General features: G+C 35.4%; 2 protein-coding genes across 9 annotated transcripts in view; one reads left to right on the forward strand and one right to left on the reverse strand.

The window, feature by feature from the left end:
* Nucleotides 1-26,815, forward strand: part of LOC126284372 (calcium uptake protein 1 homolog, mitochondrial) — a 613,419-nt gene that overhangs the window by 562,055 nt on the left and 24,549 nt on the right. The window lies entirely within an intron of this gene.
* Nucleotides 304-25,950, reverse strand: LOC126284376 (carbohydrate sulfotransferase 11-like). The gene is made up of 6 exons (XM_049983260.1): nucleotides 23,221-25,950; nucleotides 10,694-10,906; nucleotides 7,934-8,171; nucleotides 6,471-6,747; nucleotides 5,925-6,161; nucleotides 304-3,288 (listed from the first exon to the last, which is right to left on the reverse strand). The coding sequence occupies exons 2-6, from the start codon at nucleotides 10,898-10,900 to the stop codon at nucleotides 3,135-3,137; spliced, it is 1,113 nt and encodes a 370-aa protein (XP_049839217.1). The 5' UTR covers nucleotides 10,901-10,906; nucleotides 23,221-25,950; the 3' UTR covers nucleotides 304-3,134.

Raw genomic sequence — 26,815 nt, forward strand, 5'->3', positions numbered from 1 at the left:
TGTAGTTACATTCATATACCCAACCCCAAAGACATCCAGATATACTGCAGGGTAATTATGCAACTTGATCCTTAATTAGGTGACGAAGGTCTTGTTTCACGTATCTCATGTGACCTTAGAGCTTTGTAGAAAGCAGTTATTCTAATAATGACTAAACTCACTATCACAGCTTGTACATGCATCCAATCTGTGTCCCCCTTTCATGTATTCTTCTTGCCAGTAGCCTAGCCAGTCACACTTTGTGCATTTTTCCTCTGAATCTTGTTGCTGCCTTGGCCATCTATTCATTCATGTTTGTTTCCCCCAAAAGTCACATCAGAAAGGAGTTTTGTTAAGTAACATGGTCATCTCATTTCTAAACACCCTGAACTCCATAGTGCTGACATTCATATATAATCAACACTATCATTCATGTTCACTACTGAACTTCCACAGATCAATTAAAAAACCAGAAAGTGATGTAGTTATGTACTTGGTAGCATAGCATCTCTTCTATTTGGTGAGCGATGATCAGTTCTCATGTACACAATTAAATGAATTGGAAAGGATACATTTATACTGTACCAAACATTTTTACCATGTGGTTCATATGATCTTTACTTGAATTAACCTTATTGCTGCCTACCACCAAACACCATACAATATAAATAGAATACAAATTTCAGTTTCCATATATTTCTTTTTTCCGCTGTGTTTGTGCTTATCATCCTATAACAAAAAGTTTGGGAACATTTCAAGTTATTTAAGTTTGTTAATTTTTTCACCACCATAAAGTAGATTTTTCAGTGATTAAAACAATTTTATTGCCTCCATTTGAGCTTTTAGAACATTCAGATATAAAATGTAGAAATGTTTTTAAACAAAGTTTTGGTACACCAAAATATCAAACATTTTTTCTAAAATACTTATTGAATTATTTTTGTTAGAATACTAGATAATATCATTGCTAAACAGTGACAGTTTGTGTTATGCAGTTCTCATATATAGTTGTGGCTTTCAAGTGTTTTTACAACAAATGGACAAGATTTATTTCTAACTGGAAGTAATATAGTTTTCAGAACGTTGCTGAATTGTGTGTACATTTTGAGGAACAGACATCATATAATATTCTTTTGTGCATGTTTGCTGTTCAGTTTCCAATGTAAAGAATGTGTGTCACATATCAATTAATGAGATTTTGAACTGATGCGCATCGCAGACTAACGTATCTATCCTCACCAGTATCCAAGGTTATCGGAAACAGTGAATATAAGTGCATTATCATCTTGCATTATAGTGAGAATTACCATTTTGAGATAAAAATATGCTACTATCTCTATTTTAGCTGAATGTAATGGTTTACCTGTTGGAAAACATCAGGCACAATATGTATTTTTTCCATGGCACAAAATACTGAGGTAGTATTAGAGAGGAAGTTGAAAACTTAGAAATTAGTTTAAGATAAACAATATAGAGGAGTGGTTTTCACTGACAACAAAATTTTGTTGTTAAAAGTATGTCTTAGTAAGCCCCTTTCAAATAACTACAGTGTAACAGTGTCAAATTGGAAGCAAAATTCCATTACTTTGTATCAGTGTTATATGAAAAATGTTATGCACTGTCTACAAAATTACACTTTCCGCACTATAACGAAGCATACAGAACAAAACAATAAAGGAAAAATGCACACGTAGTAGAAGATATTGGGTAAAGACATTGGATAAACTCTTGAATTAGCTGCACTGTTTCCATAACTGTGTTTTAAATTTGCCTGTCTTTCTTTCTGTAGCTACACAAAATGAATATTCAGGAACAAGCACTGTTACTTAGATGATGATCTTCATATTATCATAAATATTTTACATTTCTTTAGTGTACTATAAACTGAAATGTATAATATTGCCTGAAGAATGTAAAAGGCAGCAAGAAAAATTCAAGCTCTTCTATGCTTATCTTTCTTATGCGCTTAACTGTCTTTCTTCCCACCCACTATTTGCAAAGGGAAGAGAAAGAAAGGGAAATGACAGTGCTACATGAAGTAACCTCTCCTCCTCCACATACTGCAAGGTGGCTTGCATAGTGTAAATAACTGATGGCTGGAGGGAGCAAAATAATCCAAAATTTTTTGTTACTCACTACTATTATTATCTTTTTTTTAAAATGTAGGGAATATTTTATGTATAATAACCCATGAAAATTGAAAATTGTCGGTCAAACTCTTAAGGACTGCATAGTGCTTGCAAACAACAATTGTCACTGAAAGCAGAAGTAATTATTAACATGGCGCAGTATCAAAGGAATTGAAGTACTGCATATGCTTAAACCATTAAGCACTTAACAAACTTTAAAATGGTTTGTACTGTATACAACTAATTCAGCAGGGGTAAGGGACCGATATTATCTTCCTTTCTAATCATGGATGAATCTCTCAAAATGCCATACTGTAGACCTCCTCATTTACATTTTGGACTTTTTAATGTTGCCACACTTCACAAGTTTTAATTTTTTGTAATATGAATGTAAATTGCTGAACATTATTCAGCTGAAAAAGTTTTAGTCATACTGTAAGAATTAAGTGGTGGGCTGTCTTAGAAGATGTTACACTCACAATAACCAGTTCTGAAAACTATTTTACTTCTTTTATCATGCAAAAATGTAGTGTTGTTATTTTTATCTATCTCATTATCATTTTATTTTTATTGCAATCATAACTGCTGTGATTTGGTCCAAAAGGATTGGAATGGTTAATACAAGTATTTGCTCTCCATGTGACTCAACTATTTTACAAAAGACACAAAGACAAATTAAAGCTGAAGTAATCATTAACATGGTGCAGTCATCTTATTGACAAACTGATTCTGCTCTTCTAGTGTTCATAAATATATTGCGACATAGTGAAGTTGTTCATATATTACACTGAAAACATTAATGACGACTTTCAACTTTGCAATAATTTTTATAGTATAACAGGCACAAATATTAATAACATTAATTTACTTTTGATTTGGGGTGTAAAGTGTACAAATATTGTGAATAGCATCTGCAACAGTAATATTTACCTAATTTCCTGTAAATGATTAATAATTTAGAAAGCAAGAAGCAAAGTGTCTCTTCTTATTAATTCCATGATTTGATGTAGTGCAATAGACACATAATTATAGTTCAGATTGCGTGAAAGTGAAGTACTTCGTTGCATTGTAATCAAACATTTCAAAATCAGTACCATAGATTTTGTGTAACTTCTCCATTTGTTTTTTTGTCAGTTGTGAGTAGTACTTTTCCACTAGTGCAGCTGTAGCTTTCCCATCCCTGCAAGAAAGAAATATGATTTATGGAATGCAATTAATGCTAAAGAATTTAGTTGGTATTATCTTCTTTACCAGCACAGCAGTTTGTTACCTCAAGTATATGGAACAATTTTTATTTACATATGTTCTGGGGGAAAGTACATTATAAAGCTGTTTAACTTGTAACTGGATTCCTGAAAGACTCTTCTCCTGAAGAACTCTGCTGCATTTTTCCTTCACATACTTAGTGTCTCCATTTTAATTTCTTGTGAGTTAACCAGGTGTTTCATGAATATCATGAGTGTGAGAGAGAGAATCTAAAAATTGTTAAAATGATATTAAGATTTCTTCCTGTAACAGCTCCATTCGGTGAACAGTACCAAACTTTTTCCTTTAGTGATGCATAAACTAATGCTGCTCTGCAGTTGAATACTACTTATGCTATGCAGGCAGACATTCTCCTCTACCAGATCTTGGTCAGTTTGTGTTGTGAAAATACTATGCCCATTGTGTGGAAAGGTGGTATTAGAGTGTGTGTCACAGCCCTAAAAATATGTGGTAGTCCTGAAATTCAGAAAATGAATGCATATTGTTGTATACTATGAAAAATTTTTGCGATACTCTTCCTAACTAATACCTCTAAAGCATAAGGGCTGTTCACATAATTTACTTTTGTATAATGTCTCCACTGGAGGTACTTCTGTAGAGAACACTCTTAACATTCAGTTACTGCTGTATTGCTCTACTACTGGATCATTAACTTATTTCCCTTTCATACTCCTTTCAGTAGTCCAAACTTCGGTTAGTCACATGGGAGTAAGCCAAGGTGGTATGCAAGGTATCCAATTAATTTCAACCAAGTTTGTGGTTTTTTTGGGACCACGGATTTATGTGGAGACAATTATCAAGAAACGAGAATAAGTTGTTAGTGTTATTTGCTGCAGTAAGTATTTCTCATACCATTAAGCAGCTATCAGTAGCACACTACATTTGTCATCCCTCTGTCTTGGAATAAAATCACCGACACATCTTTTAAATGTCAAAGACAATTCTGAGAACTTTCTCTGATAATAGGCAAATTCTAGTCATGATTTTGGCATCTTTTCTTGTACATCTCTCAACTCCAGTTTGTTCTCCAGGATTAGTGTTGCATCATGGCTTCATTATAAGTTACAGTTACCTTAAAAATGCTTTGCCTTCTTTATCAATATGTTTTGGAATCCACATACATTTGTTTCTAGGTTCCATGCCTCAGTCTGTAAAAAGGGAGCCCTTATAGGACCACGTTGTTGTCCCTCTGCTTGTCTGTCTGTCTGCTTGCCTGCCTGCCTGTTAACAACGCTTTTCCTCATGAATGAGGATTCATAACTAGTTCAAATTTATGACACATACTAATGACTATGGACCCTTGGCGGTGTAAAAATTGTAAGCTACTAAGTCACTTCAGTCAAAAGATATGACCATTTATAAAAGAAGGGACCGGTTGGTAGGACATGTTTTGAGGCATCAAGGGATCACAAATTTAGCACTGGAGGGCAGTGTGGATGGTAAAAATTGTAGAGGGAGACCAAGAGATGAATACACTAAGCAGATTCAGAACGATGTAGGTTGCACTAAGTACTGGGAGATGAAGCAGCTTGCACAGGATAGATTAGCATGGAGAGCTGCATCAAACCAGTCTCAGGACTGAAGACCACAACAACAACAACATTTTGATACTTGAAAACGCTCATCAAAACCTATAGGGTACTTTCCGTTAACTTAGAAACATGAAATTCTGCAAGAAGCAAGGTTTCACAGTACATGTAAAGTAAAGAATCTGAAACTTTTTAAATTGTAATTGTATCAAATAAAAAATATCTTTTGCAATTTGACCATACATCGCACTCATCGTATGTCAAAAGCAAAATAGATAGACATCTCTGCATGCAAACATAAAATGTAAGTTGTAGTCATGTTCCAGTAATTAAATAAAAGATATTTTATAAAATCTTCTCTCTCTACATATATGAACTGAAGTTATGTCCGGGCTAGAGTGAGGAACTACTGTAGATATTTTGATACAGTCTTGGAATTCCTGGCACTAATACCATAGCATTATCAATATTGATAACAGGCAAAAATTGTTGAGACCTCGATGGATGAACTATATGATACATAATTAAGTTTGTAAGTAACTGTCAGTGTGTGAGTCCTACTTGCACTTGGCTAGTTTTTGTGCCTAGAGTGTTTTCAAATTTTCAGCTTTCTGAACACCTGTAGTTAAGAAATGAGATGATAATATTTTGCATAGTAAGTGAAGGTGCCTCTTGTTTCCACATTGTGCTACTACCAAGAGAAAGATGGGATGATGGAGGGCGAACTATCATCACTCCCATCCATGTATGTTCGCCAAATGAAATGTTTTTAAAACTATTCGAAGAATAGTTTTTCCTCTTGAATGTACAGCACAAAGGTTCAGCTTACATTCAAGTGATGTTTGTATCTCACTGATTCAATCAGAAATAAGAATGTGTCATGTAAAATAATGTTTGTAAGACCTATGTAATAAATTTTCCAGTTAAATGTGAAAAGTAACATATGAAATAGAAAATTCCCTGTTAAAATTTTCTACTGCTGATTTTATGCAATGATTTAGTGAACAATGAATGTACATACCTTGCCTTGTTGATTGCAGTTCTTGGCTTATAACGGTAGTGGGAAGGTAACAGCAGTCTTTGTAGGCCAGCCTTATGGATGATATACTCCTCATCTCGATCTAGTGTTTCCATTTTTGCAATAACTGTAAAGTTTACATGGCATGGAGTACAGAATGAATGATAAGGTGCCCAATGTTCATCAAACTTTTTGCTGTTGATGATGTAATCAACAAATTCTGGAAATGTGGGACCTGACCTGTAATCAAAATGTTTCAAATTTCTGAGTTTTCACATTTATATTTCTGTTTACCATCTCCACTAAATACAACTTTTCTAGTATGATTCATCATTTAATCACCTAGCAGGAGTTCTTTGTTGCTTTTGATCTTTATTTTGTGAATATTTTAATTTATTTACTTATTTCTTTTTAAACAATGCATCGAAGACAAGCAATTTAGTGGACTAAACATATTTTTTAATGTGTTATGTATTGCACTAGGAGGCTGTTGTATGCATTTTGTTGTTAGTTATTATTTTGTGAGAATAACTTTATGCTGCTACTCACCTTACACTTTCTGGCACATCTATCATCGGATCTTGCTTGTACCGATAGTGCTGAGCAATATGTTTTGAAAGTTTTCGGTAGTAAGGATTCTTTGCCCCCTCTATCTTGTTACGATAAGCAGAAAGCAAGCGTTCATATGGCTCTCTGACAATCAGGAATGAAAGTGCGTGTGGAAGTGTGTCCTGCAATTGCTGAACAGATGGTCGTGGAAAGCGAGCACGTGCGAGGCTCATTGGTGTTTTGCGTGTTCGCCTTAGAAATCTCTCGTTGTAGCCAGCTAGATAAGAAAAGGAATGTTTCTTTAGTTTTGTATACATACTTACAACATTTTAGAGAGCATTTTTCATATTGTTATTTATGTTCCTGTTATTTCAAATACTAGTACTGCAAATTTCTGCCTCTGACTCAAAAACTACCTTTAAAAGTAATTACAATTTACATTCCAGGGAATTTATTTATCTTGTAGGTATTTAATGAAAGACAAAATAAGATGATAAAATAAAACATTTTTAATTTTTCTGCTTGTAAAAGGGAACAGCTCTTGGGATGATTTGATGGTTCCACTATTGTACCATTTTGTCACTAAAACCATCAATGTTCTTACATGAAAGCTAAACTCAAGTTTCTACAATCCACGTTAGATACTGACATAAAGAACATTGGATTTAAAACATTGTTGTCAGCAAAAGTAATACAATGCCTGTGCTGAGATCAGTATTATACGTAAGTTGTTTGTCATGACAAGGCATTGTGAGTGCTGTATTCTAAATATGCTATAGATATTTCATACGTATCAGCTATTAGTTATACAGAGAACTCTGCATGCCAGTGAATAAAAATTATACTGACGGTGTCTGTTAGATTGGTTGAACTTGGTATCTGAAGCGAAATAGAGCTGAGTTTGTCCTTTTGCAAAAACAGTTCCTGTTTAAGTGAAAGTAGATCAGTAAAAATGCTAGCCATGTCAGCCTCTTTCATTCCCAGATCATTCATCCTCTTTGATTCAGCCATGTGTAGATCATGTAAGAGCTGTTTCAAAAAATAATTACAAAATCATGTTGTACTGACCCCACAACTGACCACACTATGGATAGATGTTTGGAGATCTAAAGCCATACGTGTTTACAGTCTGTAAGTAAAGTGTCAACAAACTCTTGGGTTATAGGCCGGCCTATGAAAACTTGAGTACAACCTAAAGATTACATGGTGGCTCGGACCACTACAATAGAAGGTGGCAGAAAATCCTGTGTGTCCCCTCTCTCATGCCCTCCCCCTTCCTCATCTGCCCCCCCCCCCCCCCCCCAGACGCTCTCTCTTAATGACAAAAATTACATGAAGATAAAGTAAGTACCTATAATTTTGAATTAGATCAGTTAGTGGTACAAATACATGCTAAATTTCTCACCAAGTCATTTAGTTTTCAGTCAAAATAACGGATGTGACTTACACTTTCCTGTACCCACCTAATATATTGAAATGATACATCCATGTTGAACTAGCAGCCTTGAAGATACTACACCAGACCAGATGGTGATCCTTGTCAATGAAAAATTCCCAGGCATTTGGCTGCCCTCTGGTGTTCAATCCTTTGTCGACACATACTTCCCATACACGTTCACGTCTCATCTCATATATTTCTTCCAAATACCCTGGGTCATAATTATAGTTGTAATTTTCTGTTTCCCAAACTGCATTTGTGTCCTGTAGTGAAAAGTGTGTTATGCTGGTTAAATGTTTCCACATAAAATCAAAACCAACATTTACAACATTGACTAGACTTTTGTCAGTGATTCTGACCAAAAATCTTTCTAAAAATATGTATTTGTCCACTAACATTAATCAGCCATAATCACACATGCATAGGCTGCACAAAACCAAAACTTAGTGTGGGGCATAAAGAGTAGAACATAAATGAAGTGAAGATTACATATAGTCATTTAATGTTAAACAACTTGTAACACATTTGAAGCCTTCCACCTAACAGTTGTTTATATGATTCCATAACATTTCATCTATATAAGCTGCCTATTTTTCTCAGTATAGTATTATGGTAGTTACAACAGGTGATACATTTCCCAGAGAAATGAAACTGGATTGCCAACAGTGCCTTGTCTGTCATAATTTGTTCATTGCCCTCATGTGGCCGAGCAGTTCTAGGCACTACAGACTGGAACCGCGCGACTGCTATGGTTGCAGGTTCAAATCCTGCCCTGGGCAACGATGTGTGTGATGTCCTTAGGTTAGTTAGGTTTAAGTAGTTCTGGGTTCTAGGGGACTGATGACCTCAGAAATTAAATCCCATAGTGCTCAGAGCCATTTGAACCATTTTTTTTCACTGCCCTGCTGTTTATCTAAATAAAATTACTTATTCTTCATTCAAGCTTATTCTGCATTCTCCTGATGCTATTAATGTCACCATTTTGTATAACTGCAGTCTGCCACTAAGGTATTAAACATGTACATTAGTTGTGTGTCATATCTGAAGGCCTCTACGTATGTTGTAGATGCAGTTACAGAGGAATTCATCTGTTGTTGTTTTTGATGATGATGATGATGATGATGATGATAACTTCTTTAGTGAGAAGAACAGTTTGATGCAGCCCCCCACAGTAGTGTATCCTATGCAAGGCTCATCATCTCTGGATAACTACTGCAACCTACATCTGCTTGAACCTGGTTAGGTTATTGAAGCTTTGGTTTCCATCTTCAATTTTTACCCACGAATCTTCCCATTATTACCAAAGTGATAACTTCCTGATGACTCAGAATGTGTGCTATCAATCAGTCCCTTTGTTTAGTTGAGCTATGCAATAAATTTCTTTTTCCCCACTTCATTTCAGTCCCTCCTCATTAGTTATTTGAGCTTCAGCATTCTCCTACAGCACATCTTTTCAAAAGCTTCAGTTCTGTTCTTGTCTGAACTATTTATCATCCACATTTCACTTCTGTACATCCCATGCAAATGTTATCAGAAAAATCTTTATATTAAAGTCAACAGATTCATCTTTCTCAGAAATGCCAGTCTGCATTTTATACCCACTTTGATTCATCTGTCATAAGTTATTGTGCTACCCAAATATCAAAACTCATAGATTAGTTTCAGTGTCTCATATCCTAATCCTATTCTATCAGTGTCACCTGATTTTCTTCTATTACATTCCATTACCCTTGTTTTACTCTTGTAGCCCTGCCTCACTCCCATCTCAACTACTGATTTCCTTTCATGTCCTTTGACTCTGACGTCTCTACTCTGGTTTCCATACAAGATGTAGATAACTTTATGTAACCTGTGTTTTATCCTACCTACCTTCAGAATTTCAAAGAGTGTTGAAAGCCTTACCAAAATCCACAAAAACTATAAATACAGATTTGCTTTTTTTCAGTTTACCCTCTAAGATAAGTTTTTGGAGCAGTATTGTCTCGTATTCCTACATTTCTCCAGAACTGAAATTAAAAGTCCCTGAAGTTGGCTTCTATAGATTTTCCATTCTTCTGTAGCTAATTTGTATCATTGTTTTCTTACCATGATTTATTAAATGATGGTTAGATAATATTCACGCTTGCCGGCACCTGGCTTCACTGGAATTGAAATTATTTCATTTTGCTTGAAGTTTGAGGGTATTTCAGCTGTCTCGTATATCTTGTACACCAATATGAGAAACAACACTGAAATTGTGTTCTTTGTTCACTCTGTTATGATTTGTATTCTGGTGATATTTAGATTGTGTTTTTGTCAAACTGAACTGCACTGACTCATAAGTTGCCAGTAAATTGCCCAATATGCAGAGTCAAATGATTACTGTTCAGCTTCCTCAATGATGCTATGATGAACAGGAGACATCTAAATGTTGATATCAATTTTTGAATTGCTCTTCTTTTGGTAACAAATTACTGTGCATTGAGAGACAGAAGTTGACAATACTGTTGCCTTCTGGTGGTTTGGAAACCAGAACATGACGATATTGTGCCAGAGTACTCTTTAACAAGAAAGACATTATTACAGTATCCATCAGACTGACTGTTTGCAATTACTCTATGGGCTCTTTTTTCCTAATTAAATCTTCTTTGCTTTCTTATGTACCTTGCCCACAAAGGGGCAAAAACTATTGGAATATTCACAGCATGGTATTTTATAGTGTCGACTGTGTGAATTAGCAGGAAACTCTGTATCAGCATTTAAAGATTGTGAATGTCATGTCAAGTAGTAACATTTCTTTACTTACTTGTAGTTTTGGTTCATCTATTGTTACATTCAGATAAGATAGAGAAAACCGAGCATCAGCTGCACGAAGTTTGGCCACTGCAAAAGAACCCAGAACAAAACAATAGGTCACAACAGCTGCTGCTACACTCGCCATTTGCAGTGTGCTGCGATAGCGAGAGAAGCAGCGTTGTGCTGGTCGTCCAGTACAGCCACAGGTGCATCTCATGACATCCTATTGAGACAAACAAGTACGCAAACATTGTTAGTTTTCCTTGGTGTGTAGAATAAGGACAAATTGGAAAAATCTTATAAGGACAAATAAAACACACACACACACACACACACACACACACACACACACACACACACACACACACACACACAGAGCATCTTTCCTAAGAGTCATCAGGCATGTTTTTGCTGGTATTTCAGCAGATATCCACAATTTCATGTTTGCAATGTGTAGCTGGAATCAGCCCAAACAATCACCAGTTATCATATCTTTCATCTGAAGCCCAGTTTCAGTGAAAAGTGATAGTTTGTTTCCCATTACATACAAAATTATTTTTAAAGTGGAATTTTACATACCCAGATTACTCTAGTGTGATATTTGTTTTATCAAAATGTGTTATCAGAGACAGTAAACCAGGAAGGATAACCAGTAATCCGACAGTGACTGAGCAGGCAGCACGGGCCAGAGCAGTGCTGTCGCTGCTGGAGCACTGGTTATTCTTTGTAGTTTGTCACTCTTAATACATAATGATGAAAAAATATCACACTAGACTAATTTGGCAGTGCTCAATCAACTGGGCACATAAAATTCAACTTTTAAAAGTAATTTTGTTTTTAATGGGAAAGAAAGACAAGACTTTTTGCTGACACTAGGCATCACATTCATGCAATGAGCAATATTTGTTTGGGCTGACTCCAGCAGTTCATTGTAAAAATGAAATTGCAAGTGTCTGCCAAGACAGCAGAGAAAAGAAGCCTGGCGACTCTTAGGGGAGACACCTGGTATGACAGTGGACACATTAACAGATATGTTCTTTTATGTCTGCATCATATGTTGATAAATATATATATATATCCCAGTGCAAGGAATAGTCCTTTCGAATGTTACATTTTATTCTTTAGTTAATTTTATGTCTAATGAACACATAATCAGTATTATATTGTGCACATTGACAAAAATTTGATTACAATTTATATTTAACACACCAGCTCTTTTACTGAAAATGTTATATCTGAGATTTTTTGGGAGAAATGGGTTTAGTGCAGCCATTAATGACAGATTGAATGTTGAATCTCACATTCCCTGGAATCTGCTGAAAGCTGGAAGAAAGTTAAACGGGTTAAAATCAATTGGACAGATGATATAAAATTTGTGTCAGTTAGAGGAACTGATTCTGTATCACCAAAAAATCTTGCTGACAGTGACAAATGGAATTGTTTCAAAAGAAAGAAATGGCATTTTTATAATATTATGGATGTAATTAAAATTACCATGTTTTTTAGAGAAGTAGTAACTGTTTCTTCCAGTTTCAATTTTAAGTAAGCTTATCATTTGCTATTTACACAGTGGAAATTGATAAGTCATTTATAAACTACTTTTTGTTTAAAAAACATTAGAAGAGAGCACATTCATCTATTTGATTTACTGTAAAATATGTGAAAAATGTTTTCTGCCTCATCCTAATTACAATTGTGCTTTGGTTTTATGAACTTTGGTTACACTAAAGTCTTTCTGCAGCCATCAGTAACCAGTATCTACATCAGTTCATAAGAGGAAACACTGACGTGCATAATTCAAAGATATGCACTATTAGTATAATGTACCCCATAAATAAAAGTAAACAGTGAATTAAATACAATCTTTCATCATTTAATCTCCCCTTTTGGAATATTACTGACACAGTGTCACTGATGTGTCTCCAAAAATCAATCAAGTAGAGTTAAGGCTGGATTCTGTCTCCACAGCATTTGATCAGAATTATTATTATTATTATTATTATTATTATTATTATTATTATTATTATTGTAAGTACACCTAGTTACTAAGGATAAATTACTAGGATAAGCCATTGATTAAGAAGTAAATGTGTTCATTACTTATCTTTTTTTAAACAAAAGTTTTAAAGTTAGTAACTTTCAACTGCTGAAATGGCAAAAAGTATATTTATTTATTAAATCAGGCTAGCTAAAAAATTAATTTTCACTGTAAAAAATTAAATGAATGTTTTTAAGCACTATCATCATAATGGAAAAGTTCTGCTTCTTACCTTAAGAATTTGAGTTTGTTAGTACTAGGTTGAGTTTTTGCATGTACGTTGAATCAGAGCAATATACCAAAATATTATGGGGCAAAAATTGCTTGGTTTTGAGAATTCTCTTCAGAGGCACTATTTATTTACCACTGTCTCATTTTAAATTTTGAAGTTGTTTCCATTTGTTAAAGTTTAGAATCATTTCGATCCGTATGATGACCTGAATACAGTTCATGCCTAAAGGCTTACCTAAATTGCATTTTACACAAAAAATTGGGGCAGCTATGTTTGTGCCTTTTACAGTTATTTAATATAGTGTTTACTGACTAAGTGGGCAAAATTGCAGTAGGTCTTTCTTCCATGACAGTCTTCATTATGGATTTCTGGCATCATTCTTGCACTTAACTGTTGCATATGCAGTGCAGTATGAAGTGCATTATACTAATACTGCATTTCTTTGTATTATGCATATCAGTGTTTCCTATTATGAACTGATCTAGACATGCCAGCTGCTAGAACAGTTGTGAACACTTCCATAGATACATAATTTCATTTACTTTATTGTTACTGTAGTTATGTAGTGCACAATATCAAATGGACTATGGCTATTACTATTTCTATTACTGATGTGTGCCTTTCAGTGTGTGATTGGCTGACAAGTTAGTACAAAATTGTTGAGAAAACTTATTTACTTTTTCAACAGTGAACTACAGAGTGAAATTATATTTTCTCATATTCATGGTGGTTGTCTTTTACCATGTCAGACTTTCTTACAACTGCACAATTTCTGTGAAATACTTTGCTCTTCATCACATCGATATTTGGATGGAAGTTTCTGAGTGCTATGTCTTAATTATAGATTAGATGATTAGACATGTTTCATGTGAGCCAATGGATTAGCTGCATGTTGATGCTGCTTTGTGTGTCTTAAGATTGTAGTAGAGGACTACACCTTACATGATGACACAAAATTTCAGTCTGTGTATGTGTAATTAAGCTTATTTGAGGAGCTGAGAAAGCTACCAGAACATTCCTGGGCCATATAGGAGCCAAACAAGATGCAATGTAATGTCAGTTTGCTATTTTGACTGCTGTTTTGTTTTCTTACTGCTGAATTGGCTCCACGTTTGTCCCGCTCATGATTTCTTTTTTTCAAGAAGTCAGTATTTCTTACTGATAGCACAAACGAAATATTAAATCTGTAATTATTTACCCTGTTGCAGATTTGTAACCATCTTTGGGCCACACTTTTCATGCATACTGCTTGGTGTCCTATGTTCTCCATAACAATGTGATTGATTTTTAATCACCAGAGGAGCTACTTGTTGGCTGTCAAATTCTAAAATTCTCTACTCTCCTACCCTTTCTTCCTTTTTTTCTGATGTCCGAGCTGACTAAGTGGGCAAAATTGCAGTAGGTCTTTCTTCCATGACAGTCTTCATTATGGATTTAAGACATCATTCTTGCACTTAACTGTTGCATATGCAGTGCAGTATACACCAATCAACTGACAGTGAGTTTGCTATAGCATTGGTGAAAGTTGCATAACACTACATATTTCACAAGCTGAAGTGGACTTGGCAGTATCAGGTATGTTTCTACTTTGGTTGCACCATAACACTTGCAGGCATAGAGTGCATTAGGGGAGTACATGGAGGAAGGACCTACTCAACAGTCTACAACTCATTCAGTATTGCATTTTGTTTATGCTTGTGAACCAACTGAAATTTGAAAGAAGAAAGTTAAAGAAAAAGTAAAAATTATTCACATTTGCTTCCCTTGTTTGTGTGAAATAAGCCATGAGAATTTTAGGTTGTTTAGAAATGGGAATGGACAAGGTACAGGGACACAGTACTAGAAGTGGCTAAAGAATGTCTTGGAAAGGTAGGATGAAGCAAACAGTTTGGTGGAATGACACAGTCAAGGCAGCCTGTGAAAGGAAAAAGATGGCGTATCAAAAATGGCTCCATACTAGAACTCAGGTAGACAGAGAAAGTTATGTTGAAGAAAGAAACAAAGCCAAACAGATAATTGCAGCATCCAAGAAGAAATCTTGGGAAGACTTTGGAAACAGGTTGCAGACTTTGGGTCAAGCTGTTGGAAAACCATTCTGGAGTGCAATTAGCAGTCTTCGAAAGGGAGGTAAGAAGAAAATGACAAGTATTATGGACACTGCTGGTGAATCCTGTTGATGCCTTGGGCAGATGGAGGGAATATTTTGAAGAGTTGCTCAATGTAGGTGAAAATACTATCAGTAATGTTTCAGATTTTGATGTACAATGGGATAGGAATAATGATGGAAATAGGATCACATTTGAGGAAGTGGGGATAATGGTCAATTTTTTGCAGTGCAATAAAGCAGCTGGGGTGGATGAAATTAAGTTGGAACTGATCAAGTACAGTGGAATGTCAGGTCTTAAATGGCTACACAGGATAACTGAAATGGCGTGGGAGTCGGGACAGGTTCCATCAGATTGGACGAAAGCAGTAATCACACCAATCTTTAAACATGGAAACAGAAAAGATTGTAACAACTACAGAGACATCTCTTTAATCAGCATTGTGGGTAAAATCTTCTCAGGTATTGTTGAAAGGAAAGTTCGAGTATTGGTTGAGGACAAATTGGATGAAAATCAGTGTGGGTTTAGGCTTCTTAGAGGTTGTCAGGACCAGATCTTTAGCTTACGGCAAATAATGGAGAAGTGTTACAAGTGGAACAGGGAATTGTACCTATGTTTTATAGATCTAGAAAAGGCATATGACCGGGTTCCTAGAAGGAAGTTATTGTCTGTTCTACGAGATTATGGAATAGGAGGCAAACTTTTGCAAGCAATTAAAGGTCTTTACGTGGATAGTCAGGCAGCAGTTAGAGTTGACGGTAAATTGAGTTCATGGTTCAGAGTAGTTTCAAGGGTAAGACAAGGCTGCATTCTGTCTCCACTGTTGTTCATATTATTCATGGATCATATGTTGAAAACAATAAACTGGCTGTGTGAGATTAAGATATGTGAACACAAAATAAGCAATCTCGCATATGCAGATGACTTAGTTGTGATGGCAGATTCGATTGAAAGTTTGCAAAGTAATATTTCAGAGCTAGATCAGAAATGTAAGGACTATGGTATGAAGATTAACATCTCCAAAACGAAAGTAATGGCAGTGGGAAGGAGATATAAACGGATTGAGTGCCAAATAGGAGGAACAAAGTTAGAACAGGTGGACAGTTTCAAGTACTTAGGACGCGTATTCTCACAGGATGGCAACATAGTGAAAGAACAGGAAGTGAGGTGTAGCAAAGCTAATGCAATGAGCCCTCAGCTATCATCTACTCTCTTCTGCAAGAAGGAAGTCAATACCAAGACTAAGTTATCTGTGCACCGTTCAATCTTTCGACCAACTTTGTTGTATGGGAGTGAAAGCTGGGTGGATTCAGGTTACCTTATCAATAAGGTTGAGGTTACAGATGTGAAAGTAGCTAGGATGATTGCAGGTACTAGTAGATGGGAACAATGGCAGGAGGGTGTCCGCAATGAGGAATTCAAAGAAAAACTGGGATGAACTCCATAGATGCAGCAGTCAGGGCGAACAGGCTTAGATGGTGGGGGCATGTTACACGCATGAGAGAAGCAAGGTTTCCCAAGAGACTCATGGGTTCAGCAGTAGAGGGTAGGAGAAGTCTGGGAAGACCAAGGAGAAGGTACCTGGATTTGGTTAAGAACGATTTTGAAGTAATAGGTTTAACATCAGAAGAAGTATCAATGTTAGCACAGAATAGGGGATCATGGAGGAATTTTATAAGGGGCACTATGCTCCAGACTGAACACTGAAAGGCATAATCAGTCTTAAATGATGATGATGATGATAGAAATGGGAATTTTATATATACAACTCCTTTAATAGATTCAAACTGTATGCTAGACCAGCACTCCAACTCCCAAACAATGGACTCATATAGTTGTAGTTATTAAACTTGTCAATCATTTATAATTTATTTTCGCTATTGCACTGATGGAGTGGTAAATTACTGGTAAAGACTTTGCCAGAGAGTTTTCTCATTGCAAGACATTACTTAGAAAGAATCCGCTTTTGGTGGAGAGGATTACCTTGTTGACTCTGTGCAGGTTCATGTTTAATTGACAAGCAAGCAGCGCAAATATTCATTTGGGAATTTAACTAGTCAGTGTGAATGCTAGAGAATGGTCCGTAGGTGTTGTAAACAGCCTGGGAAATGAGGTTTGGTCATTGTCAAATGTCAGTGTTGTACTAGGACTGCTTTGGAGTAAGCAATTTACTGCAGTATGTATCACACAATGAGAGGTGCAACAGTGTGTGTCGTGGTGGGTTATAGATACCACCTTACTGCATCATGGCACTACCAAATGGATATCCGTAGTTTTCATTCTCCATTACATTGTACCCATGGTTTTTCAGCCTTTTTGAGTTTGTGGTTCCCTTGACCAGTTATGTTGTTTACGTGGTTCCCCTATAGGTTACTGTGTAAAAACGAAAAATTAATAAAAAATGCTGTGAATAAAATACTACTTATCTCAGTGCAATGCTTGAGCTTGCTTCTTGTTCCCCAACTTGTCAAATCTTAGCGTCAAATGAGTTACAGCTATCTTCATTTCCTTCTCCACACACAGTTGTGATCTGTACTTAGTTTTAATGACTGTAACTCCCAAAAATGCACTCTCACAAACATAGGAGGTTTCAAGAGGAATTAATACCTTCAATACTTTCATGCTCAAGCTTGGAAACTCTTTTCTTACTGAATATCAAAAAGTTTGCACTGTCACTTGTGAAATCTTCATTTCTAGTGAAGAATCTGTGAAAGTTCTACCACCTGTTACAACTGTTAATCTTCTGCAGTACTGTGAAGGAATTTTGAACCCACTGAAACCTATTTCAGTTTTCAGAAAAGTATTTTTCAAAATGGACATGAAGATCAGATTGATATCTAATTACAGAAAAAATATCTGCAGTAATACGTATCTCTTAGTCATTTATAAAATGCTGCAAACATTAAAAAGTATTTCATGTTTCCTCCATTGTTCACTCTTCTTTCCCAAACAACCGGCTTCTTTTTGAAGGCTGAAATTGTGTCAATAACCCAAATGAAATGAGTTTCACTTCCAGAGACTTCTTCAGTGAGTCTAACTGCTCAAATATATCACATAAGTATCCAAACTTTAGTTGAAAGCCAGTGTCTAAAAAGCTCTTAGCGCTGATGTGATTTTCTTCTGCCAGACAAGAACAAACATCTTGACTAAGTTAAAAAATGCATGATAATACATTTCCCCTGGAAAGCCAATGAGTGCTGCTATAAAAGAAGAGAGATGTATGTTTATTGCTCATACTGTGACTAATTGTCCAAAAAATCTAGCTTTCTGTGGACATGTTATAATAAAGTTCACCCCATTTATGACAGTTTTCAGTACTGTATTTGATTTGGATCAGCACTCATGTATTGTGTAGTAAGTGTTTCTTTATGGATGGTGTAATGGGTTCTCATAATATTGGGAGCTGTGGCGCCATGGACCACAAATTATTAGTACACACATCAACACAGAGAGCCCAGTTAATTTGGTTTTCTGTCATGAATCTTTCTCTGTCATACCTGTATTTATCTCTGTACACAAAAAAAGTCGTCTTAAAAATCACATTAAAATGCACCTAGCAAATTGAGTGAGTATCTCTATTGCTATCAGTGGCCTCATCAAGCTGCATACCAAAATTCCAGCCTCTAATTTTTTTCTATAACTTGTTCATGAATAACCTCTCCTGAAAATTGAATTTGATGATTAATTGTAGTGCCAGACAAAGGAATGAACAAAAGCTGTTTTGCCATAGACTCTCCAAGCATAATGGACACTTTCTCAGTAGCACACTGTAGTATTAGTTCTTCTTCAATCAAATAGACTTTCTTACATTTTGTTACCCGGTAAGCTACTTTATAGGACACTAGACGTGCTTTAATCAATATTCTTATCTGCTTAGAAAATGACCATTCTTGTTCTTTCATTTGACTCAGTTTTCTAGAAAAATATTCTCTTGGTTTGACCATGTCATTCTAATGAACATTTTCTGAATGGTGCTTTAATTTGCTAGGTAGCATACATTCAACAGAAAGTAATTTTCAAACACAAAACACACGGAGGATGCCCTTCATTGTTCACAGCAGTGCATGCAAAACCAAAATCTAAGTATTTTCTGTACTTGTGTTTAGGTGCTAAGTGTAACACGCAATAGTTCAGCTTCTATGTTATGACTGCTTATGCAGGCTGATCAACATCTAAAGCGGAATTCCTCAGATGCCACACAAGTGGACACCAGAAATGAAATTTTCGACAACTGTTTTCTATGCCGCGAACTATGAAGCAAATCGATGGCGTACCAGGGCGCTACAGTGCACAGGTTAAATATCACTACATTGGACCTTGATTATTTCACAGTTTGAAGTGAATAACATATTGTTACCATTTGGCATTCGTCCGTCTCCATTTACAATGATGTTTCATTGGAGGAAGGTTTTGGTCATTGATTAATAATGATAGCTGTCATAGTGAATGAGAAACATAGACGTTATTTTATGTGGAATCATTCTGAATAGTGCTGTCAGACACAGCATGTTTTGCAGCAGCACCTTGCTGGTGTAAATTCTTCATTTATAGGATACTGTTGTGCTAAAAAGTTGTTCTCGCTGAGCGGTCAGCGTCACCTATGTTCAAGAAGTATTTATCCTTTGCTTCAGTTGTGAGACTGTGAGGCTTTCTGTTACGTATTCAGTGAACCATGCACTTAGCTGACTGCTGAATCCATGTTGTCATTGTTGTTGTGGTCTTCAGTCCATAAACTGGTTTGATGCAGCTTTCCGTGCTACTCTATCTTGTGCAAGCCTCATAATCTCCAAATAACTACTGCAACCTACATCTTTCTGAGTTTGCGTACTGTATTCATGTCTTGATCTCTCTGTATGATTTTTATCACCCACACTTCCTTCAAATTCTAAATTTGTGATCTCTTGATGTCTCAGAATGTGTCCTATCAGCCAATTCCTTTTTTTAGGTCAAGTTGTGCCACAAATGTCTTGTCTTCCCATTTCTAATCTGTACTTCCTCATTAGTTACATGAATCCATATATCTGTCTTATTGCTCAAATCACTTGGTACATCAATGCCATAAACTGTTCACAGGATTAAAAAAAATCAATTATGCCCCAATAATTGTGTCACACTGGAAGTCACTTGTGTTTGGAACCAACCTATGATATGTTCAAGTTAGTTATTGCTTGTATCAGATATTGGAAATTTTGGCAGTCACTGGTGCCGATTTCAAGAGCAGCCAATTCATCATCTGAAGATCTCATTGTTGAATTATCATCATGTATGCTTTGTTTCTGAAATTCCTACCCATGAATCCACCAAACACCATGCATTCTCATATACATTGCTATTTGCAAGAACTGATCACATACTGTGTTGTGAGACAAATTGAATCAGATGCAGCAGATGATTCTAACACAATATTCCTAGAATAGTTATTTCTGAAAACTGAACTTTGTTGGACTTGATAGTATGTGTTTTAGAGATTTTTCATGAGACTTTTCACCAAAATGTTATTTTCTCATACCACAAATTATGTTCAGTTTTACCTGTTGTAGCCATGTATTTAACTGAGACTTTAATTTTTCTTATTGTGACTTAATTTTGTATGATATTTGGGATGTACACTTACAGAGTATATCATGATGTAGCAACTGTTTCATTATTGCATTATGCCAATAGTTACAGGCACACTTGTAGCCTGGTGAACAATGACTATCTATTATAAGATTCCAGCTACTAACTTCAACCATCAATATCCAAGGTGCAGTTCCCTGTTTCATTTAACTGAAAACTGATAAAGTTGTTCAGGCATATCACCCATTCAGCAATGTGGTGAGGTGGTAAGACAGTGTACTCAAATTCAGATGTATGTTATCTAGTCACTAAATTGCCTGAGGCAAATTCTGGGATGGTTACTTTCCAAAGAACACCCCCAATTTCTTTTCCCATTCCTCCTCAAGCCAAGCTTGCGCTCCATCTCTAATGACATCGTCGTCTATGGGACATGAATCTTAATGATCCTTTTTGTGTGTATTCAACCAATTCATTATAATATGTGTAAAGAAATACAAATAAAACTCATTTAAATTGTCCTGCAGATACACTGAATATTATATTGTGTGTCTACAAAGATTAACATAATGAAAAGAAACTGTTCATGAAAATGGTTGTAACTGTCAGTCCTTACCAAGAGGTTTGGCCCATTTCATGACAGGCAAGCCTGTTAAAAATGAGTTGAGATTGTTGCTTCTGCCTGCTTTTTTTCCTTTCATTAAACAGATATGTTGTTCAGATAATCTGTGATTTGTTTGGGTTCCATGTAATAGCCACATTTTGGACTTCCCCTCTCTGTTCCTAAAATACTTTTGCTTTAAGCAGTCATAACTTTTTCTTTACTTCATCCTTATCTTTTCATGAATTTTGTGCTACCCTTGTTCCTAATTGTCTGTGAAAAATTTCATATAGCAAGTAAGAAGACATTTCTTGGTCATAAGTCTCCAGTAATTCGATACCATAAAAATTACAATTATGAGCAATATCTGAAATATCGTTTAACTATTTATGTCACTCAGAAATTTTCGGTTGAAACTCAGCAAATGTGGCTTTCATATCCTTTATAATCGGGCCTTTGCAATTAACCTAATGACTATGACAGTATTGAATTATTGCTTCAAGAAAAATTGTAAGTTAATATTGGCAATCTTACACATTTTAAAGCAACAGGAAAAAGTGTCCTTCAGTACAAGATTTTTCCCAAAACTTCCAATTATCAGTTAATCTATATTTGGAATTAGAGATGTGATATTTAGATGAAGAAAATCCACTATGATAAAATCTAATTATTCTGGTAGCTCCTAGCTGGTAGCTTGTTTTTCATCAAAAATTTGTTTATAATTGCAGATTTTAAAATGAAGCCTGGTACACAGCATGAAAAGGAGCGATAAACCTAACTGGTAAACAGCTGGCTGACTGTTAGTTGCTTTTGTCACAACATTGTTCTCAATTTGTCATTGTTTTTCTCAATGCGCATGACAACAGTTAAGAAAATTTTGTGTTGTCAGGTCAGGTAGTGGTTCACATAATTGAAAGTTGTTAACCAAATCTTGTGCCATTGATCAAGAGATTTTTCCCCTTTCTGCAACTACTCATTATCAAGTATTTTAAGAGTGAATGAGATCACTCACCAAAAAATAGAAGCATTCTGCTAGAACTCTCCTGCTATAGTCGTTATTAAGTATGAAGTTAAAAGTGATCTTGCTAACTAAAGTATGACTATAGTAACTTGTATGGTTTGTGTGATCTACTGTGCCACATTGTTGGCAATAGTTTGCAGAATTATTCACTGTTACTACACAAATCTATTGTAACAGTGTGATCTTTCAAGAAGTGATACCAGTCTGTGTATTTCTGTTGATTTAAAGTTTTGTACATTTCTTGTGAAACATATTTGTTTTATTCTCTCCATAATGATTGTATGATGTCTGTGCTGCTGAACAAATGGTGTTGGGACATAAGAAAAGCAATGAAGTAATTATTTTACTTTTTTAAACTGTTGATGTACATTAGGACAGTCAACTTTTGCTGTTTTCATCATACATAGTTGCCTGAATTCCACATGAAAAACACTGATTCTTAGATATGTTTTTCTAAGAACTTTGACTTGTGTGTTAGCATTTTAATGGTTCTTTCTTTCAGTAACTGAATTACTGACTGTACCTTGCCTTCTAGGTGCCAAGGGACAAAAACAATTGTGAACAGTTTATGTGGGCACTGACAAAGTATTCCATTTAAGGCAACACTCTGTAATTATAAATAAAAAATATTTTGTGTATGACATTAATTACAGTGTGTTCTTTGATCTTTAATATAATGAATAAAAAGGAGACTCACAAAAATCTAATACGAGAATACAGAGTGCTAGTTAAATCTTAAGGAAAGAGATTGTTGAAGCAACATTGTCTGCAGCTAGCCAAAATAAAGAAACAGTAATAATAATAACCATAATCATAAATATTGTGAAGTAATATTATCTTATGTATCTTCTGTATAGGCGTGTAGCAATTAATAAATTTCCTACATAAAACTGAAAATTAAGTGTAAAGATTGATGTGTGCAGATAGCCTCCAGTTATATGATGAAGATAGCAAAAGGATTGAGAATATAGGAAACATACTTACATAATTCTGGTAGTTGACTTCACAAAGATGTATGACATTACTGTTGTTAAATTCTACTGTGGGCAGTACCTATGATGTGCTGTCACATATTTGTTGTGTCAGGGTGGAGATGTAGTGGGAACTCTTTTAAGTTGAGCACTTTTCTATTGCCTCCCACCTACTCCTCACTTTTCTTCTCAGTCCATTTCTTTTTAATCAAGTACAGTCCCTATCATAAAAACACAGTAGTATCACTTCTTTTCAATTGTACCATGTGATATTTGTTGAAAACCATAACAGGGTGTGCATGACAAAACTTTGCTGAAAATTTAGTGAATTCTTCTCATCTCTTGCAAACCACTTACACTTCTCTGCTCTCCCACTTTCAAAACCCTACCACACACCTGGACGAGGGGAATAAGGAAGTTTACACGGTAACAGGGTGTAGCTAATTAAGTGTTAACTGCTCCACAAAGCAAACTTGGCAGTCAATGTACTTTGCTGTTCACATACACAGTTATTCAGAGACTGACATGACACACATCTGTAGATGCACTGTTGTGAGGCAGCCATTGCCCTGCCCTGTTTAAAGTGTGGTGGTGGGGGAAACTGCCAGTATTGATTACTGACTGTCTGCCTGCCTGAGAGGGAGAATTGTGGAAGAGGAGGGGTGGAGGCTGTGAGCACCTGTCTGAAAGTGGTAGTAGGTGGAGGGGAAGCTGGAACAAAGAAAATGAGGGGGGGGGGAACTAATTAATAAGATAGCCAATTTGTCATTTTTGCACTTGAAGTTTATCTCATTGTGTTGACTTGCACATAAGGAGACCAGTTTATTTTGCATATTTTCAGTACCTGTCACCACATGAAATTATCTTCTGGAACAGTGCAGCTAATATAAGCAAAAGTTTGACTCAGCAAATATTAACAGTAAGAATACTTTGTAGAGAACGTAACCCAACATTGTACTGGGACCTCTACAGATATTTTGGAATTATTATACTAATTTCCTTGTACATTTGCTCCTTCGTAACTCTTTTTGGGACGTAAAAAAAAAAAAAAAGCAGTTTCACATTATGTATGATTTCCACAGCCTTAACACTGGACTTGAAAACAAATTTTGTATAGACTTGGCTTCATTGTGTAGGTTTCACATGATGCATTGTGTTTTAATGTAAACCTCATAAAATGCTGTCATCACTCATAACGTAATAAATTAGAAATTCCCATAAATTCAAAAGGAAAGTAAAACTATTTTGTATTATGCTCTCCTACAAATTATTTAATGATTTAAAATCTGGAATTTAAAACTTTGAATAGCTGTATGACAAGTAATGACGTTCATTACAAGCAAATCTCTGTTCTTACTGTCTGTGGGAAACAGCTATACCCAGTAAATATCAGTGTAGCCATAGAAGTAATAAGCAACCAATAGCAGATAAACAGCAACTGATTACTAAAACTAAGGAAGTAGAATCTAAAAAGTTGTGGATTTCTTTCTAATTTTCCTATTAAACATTTAGTCTGTTGTGCATAAGTAGTTTATAACAGTTTGACGGCAATTAATCATAAATGCAGTTCTTAAAATCAACTTTTCTACATTAATGTATGTGTTATGCCTCTGTCTACAGTCCTGCAAGTTCATATATGTCTTCCCTTCTCCTCATAACAGCAGGGTACCCCTCATGTCAGAATCTGAGTGACCTTTTTAACCTTCTGTAATTCTCCCTGAGGAAGGAACTATTAGTTCCAAAAGCTTGGATAATGTATATGCTTTTATAGGTGTAGGTCAGCAGGACTAACAATTCTCTTGAAGGTAAATATGGCAGCAATTCTGTCCCACAATTTTATGGTAAAGGTTTTCTCTGATTGAAGAGCTGATTAACACCTACGTGTCAACATAATTTCAACTTTACCAGATGTTACCACTAGTAAAGGGGAAGGGGGAGGGTCAGTCTGCTTAGTAATATAATGTGTTTTTGGTATCCAGGGGAAAAACATGTATTTGTCACAGAACTTCATTGTGAATTTATGTACAAGCAAACAACTGACTTTGGGGTGTCCCTTTTAGTGGCAAATTATTTACAAACATAATCACAGAAAATTAAATTCTCTGTTCTGATAACTGAGTGTAACTATACCTGTCAGCTGCTTATTTCCTAAACAATAAGCAGTTAACCTGTAGACAATGAGGCTGATCCTACAACATTTTTCAATGTGACCTCTTTGTGATCCATCTGTAGCGTGATCCCAGTGTTTGATACTGCAGTGGTTGGTTTGATCCTGTAGTGGGTGGAAAACTTCTATTGACCAAAATGAATCATGGCAATGGTTTTCCTAAATATTGTCAGTTATTTCCGCAATTAACTACACCACTAAACAAAAGTTTGAAAGTTTCATTTACTAATGGAATTATGGATAGTCAGAATGCACTTAACGAACCGTAGTGGAATATGAAATTAACTAAATGCTCAGAAGAACATCATCATGTATGTATTTTGTTAATCTAAGATTCTGAACCAGGCTCTGTATTGGCATATTTTATATAAAATCTGAAATAATGATTCTTGTTTTAGTAATTTAATTGGCCTTTTATTTTTTATCTTTTATATTTCTTTTTCCTTTTCATTACTTACAAGACTGAATCTTATGCGCAGATTGTAAATTTGGCTTTAATCCATGGTAAATAAATGTTACAATGAGAACATGTATGTTTTCAATTCTAATTTTAAGAATTTTGTACCATAACTCCACTGTTTTCCATATTGTACTTTCTCTACTAAACAGTGTCATCTTCTCATTCCATAAAATTGTTGAACACTGGTGACAATGTGACTGGTGTGATCAGAGTGCCATGATTACGGCACTGTTGTCTTGAGTGGAAATGGTCTTCACAGGTACAAAGAAAGAAAGAAATTGGTGATTCCAAGCATCCTTGCAATATATTGGTTTTGTGTGGCATAGTGCTACAAACATGCCTATGTTGTAAACTACAATTACTTTACTGGATTTACAGACATAATTTCTGTTGTTATGTGTCATTATATTCCTGTCCATAATGTAGTTCAATTAGTAAGATTACGCATTTGTCAAAATGAAAAAAGATAAACTTTTCTTCAATATTTTTGGATTTTCAGCATAAAATGAATTTGTGCAGGTAACAGAAAAACTAGTAGATCTGCAGGAATACACTACAGTTTAAATTGTAATGTTTATTGCAGTGTTTGTATATGTTATAGTAGCATTCTTACTGACATACTTGTTTTGCTTTAGTACATATCAGAAACATTGCTTTGTGACGTGATAAAGAGTGTAGCCATTTGTGTCAAATTGATTGCTTCATTAAATGAAATTTCCACAAGACAAAACAGTATTAAATGACAGTTATAAATTGCTTTCTTCTGCTGTTTTAATTTGAAGTGAGTTGTGAAAATAGTGTCTTCCAAGTAAGATAACTGACCTGCACTGATAAAACTGATTTATTCCTCAGCTACACAGAACTCCTGCCACAGAGAAGAATAACCCACAGAGAATTGTCTGTGATAAAAGCAGCACCATTTATCTGCAGGAAGTAGTAAGTTTTTCCTCCCCAGGGGGATGGGTAGTCGTAACTCCCTTG

Source organism: Schistocerca gregaria, chromosome 8 (assembly GCF_023897955.1).
Source record: "Schistocerca gregaria isolate iqSchGreg1 chromosome 8, iqSchGreg1.2, whole genome shotgun sequence".
Lineage (NCBI taxonomy): Eukaryota > Metazoa > Arthropoda > Insecta > Orthoptera > Acrididae > Schistocerca > Schistocerca gregaria.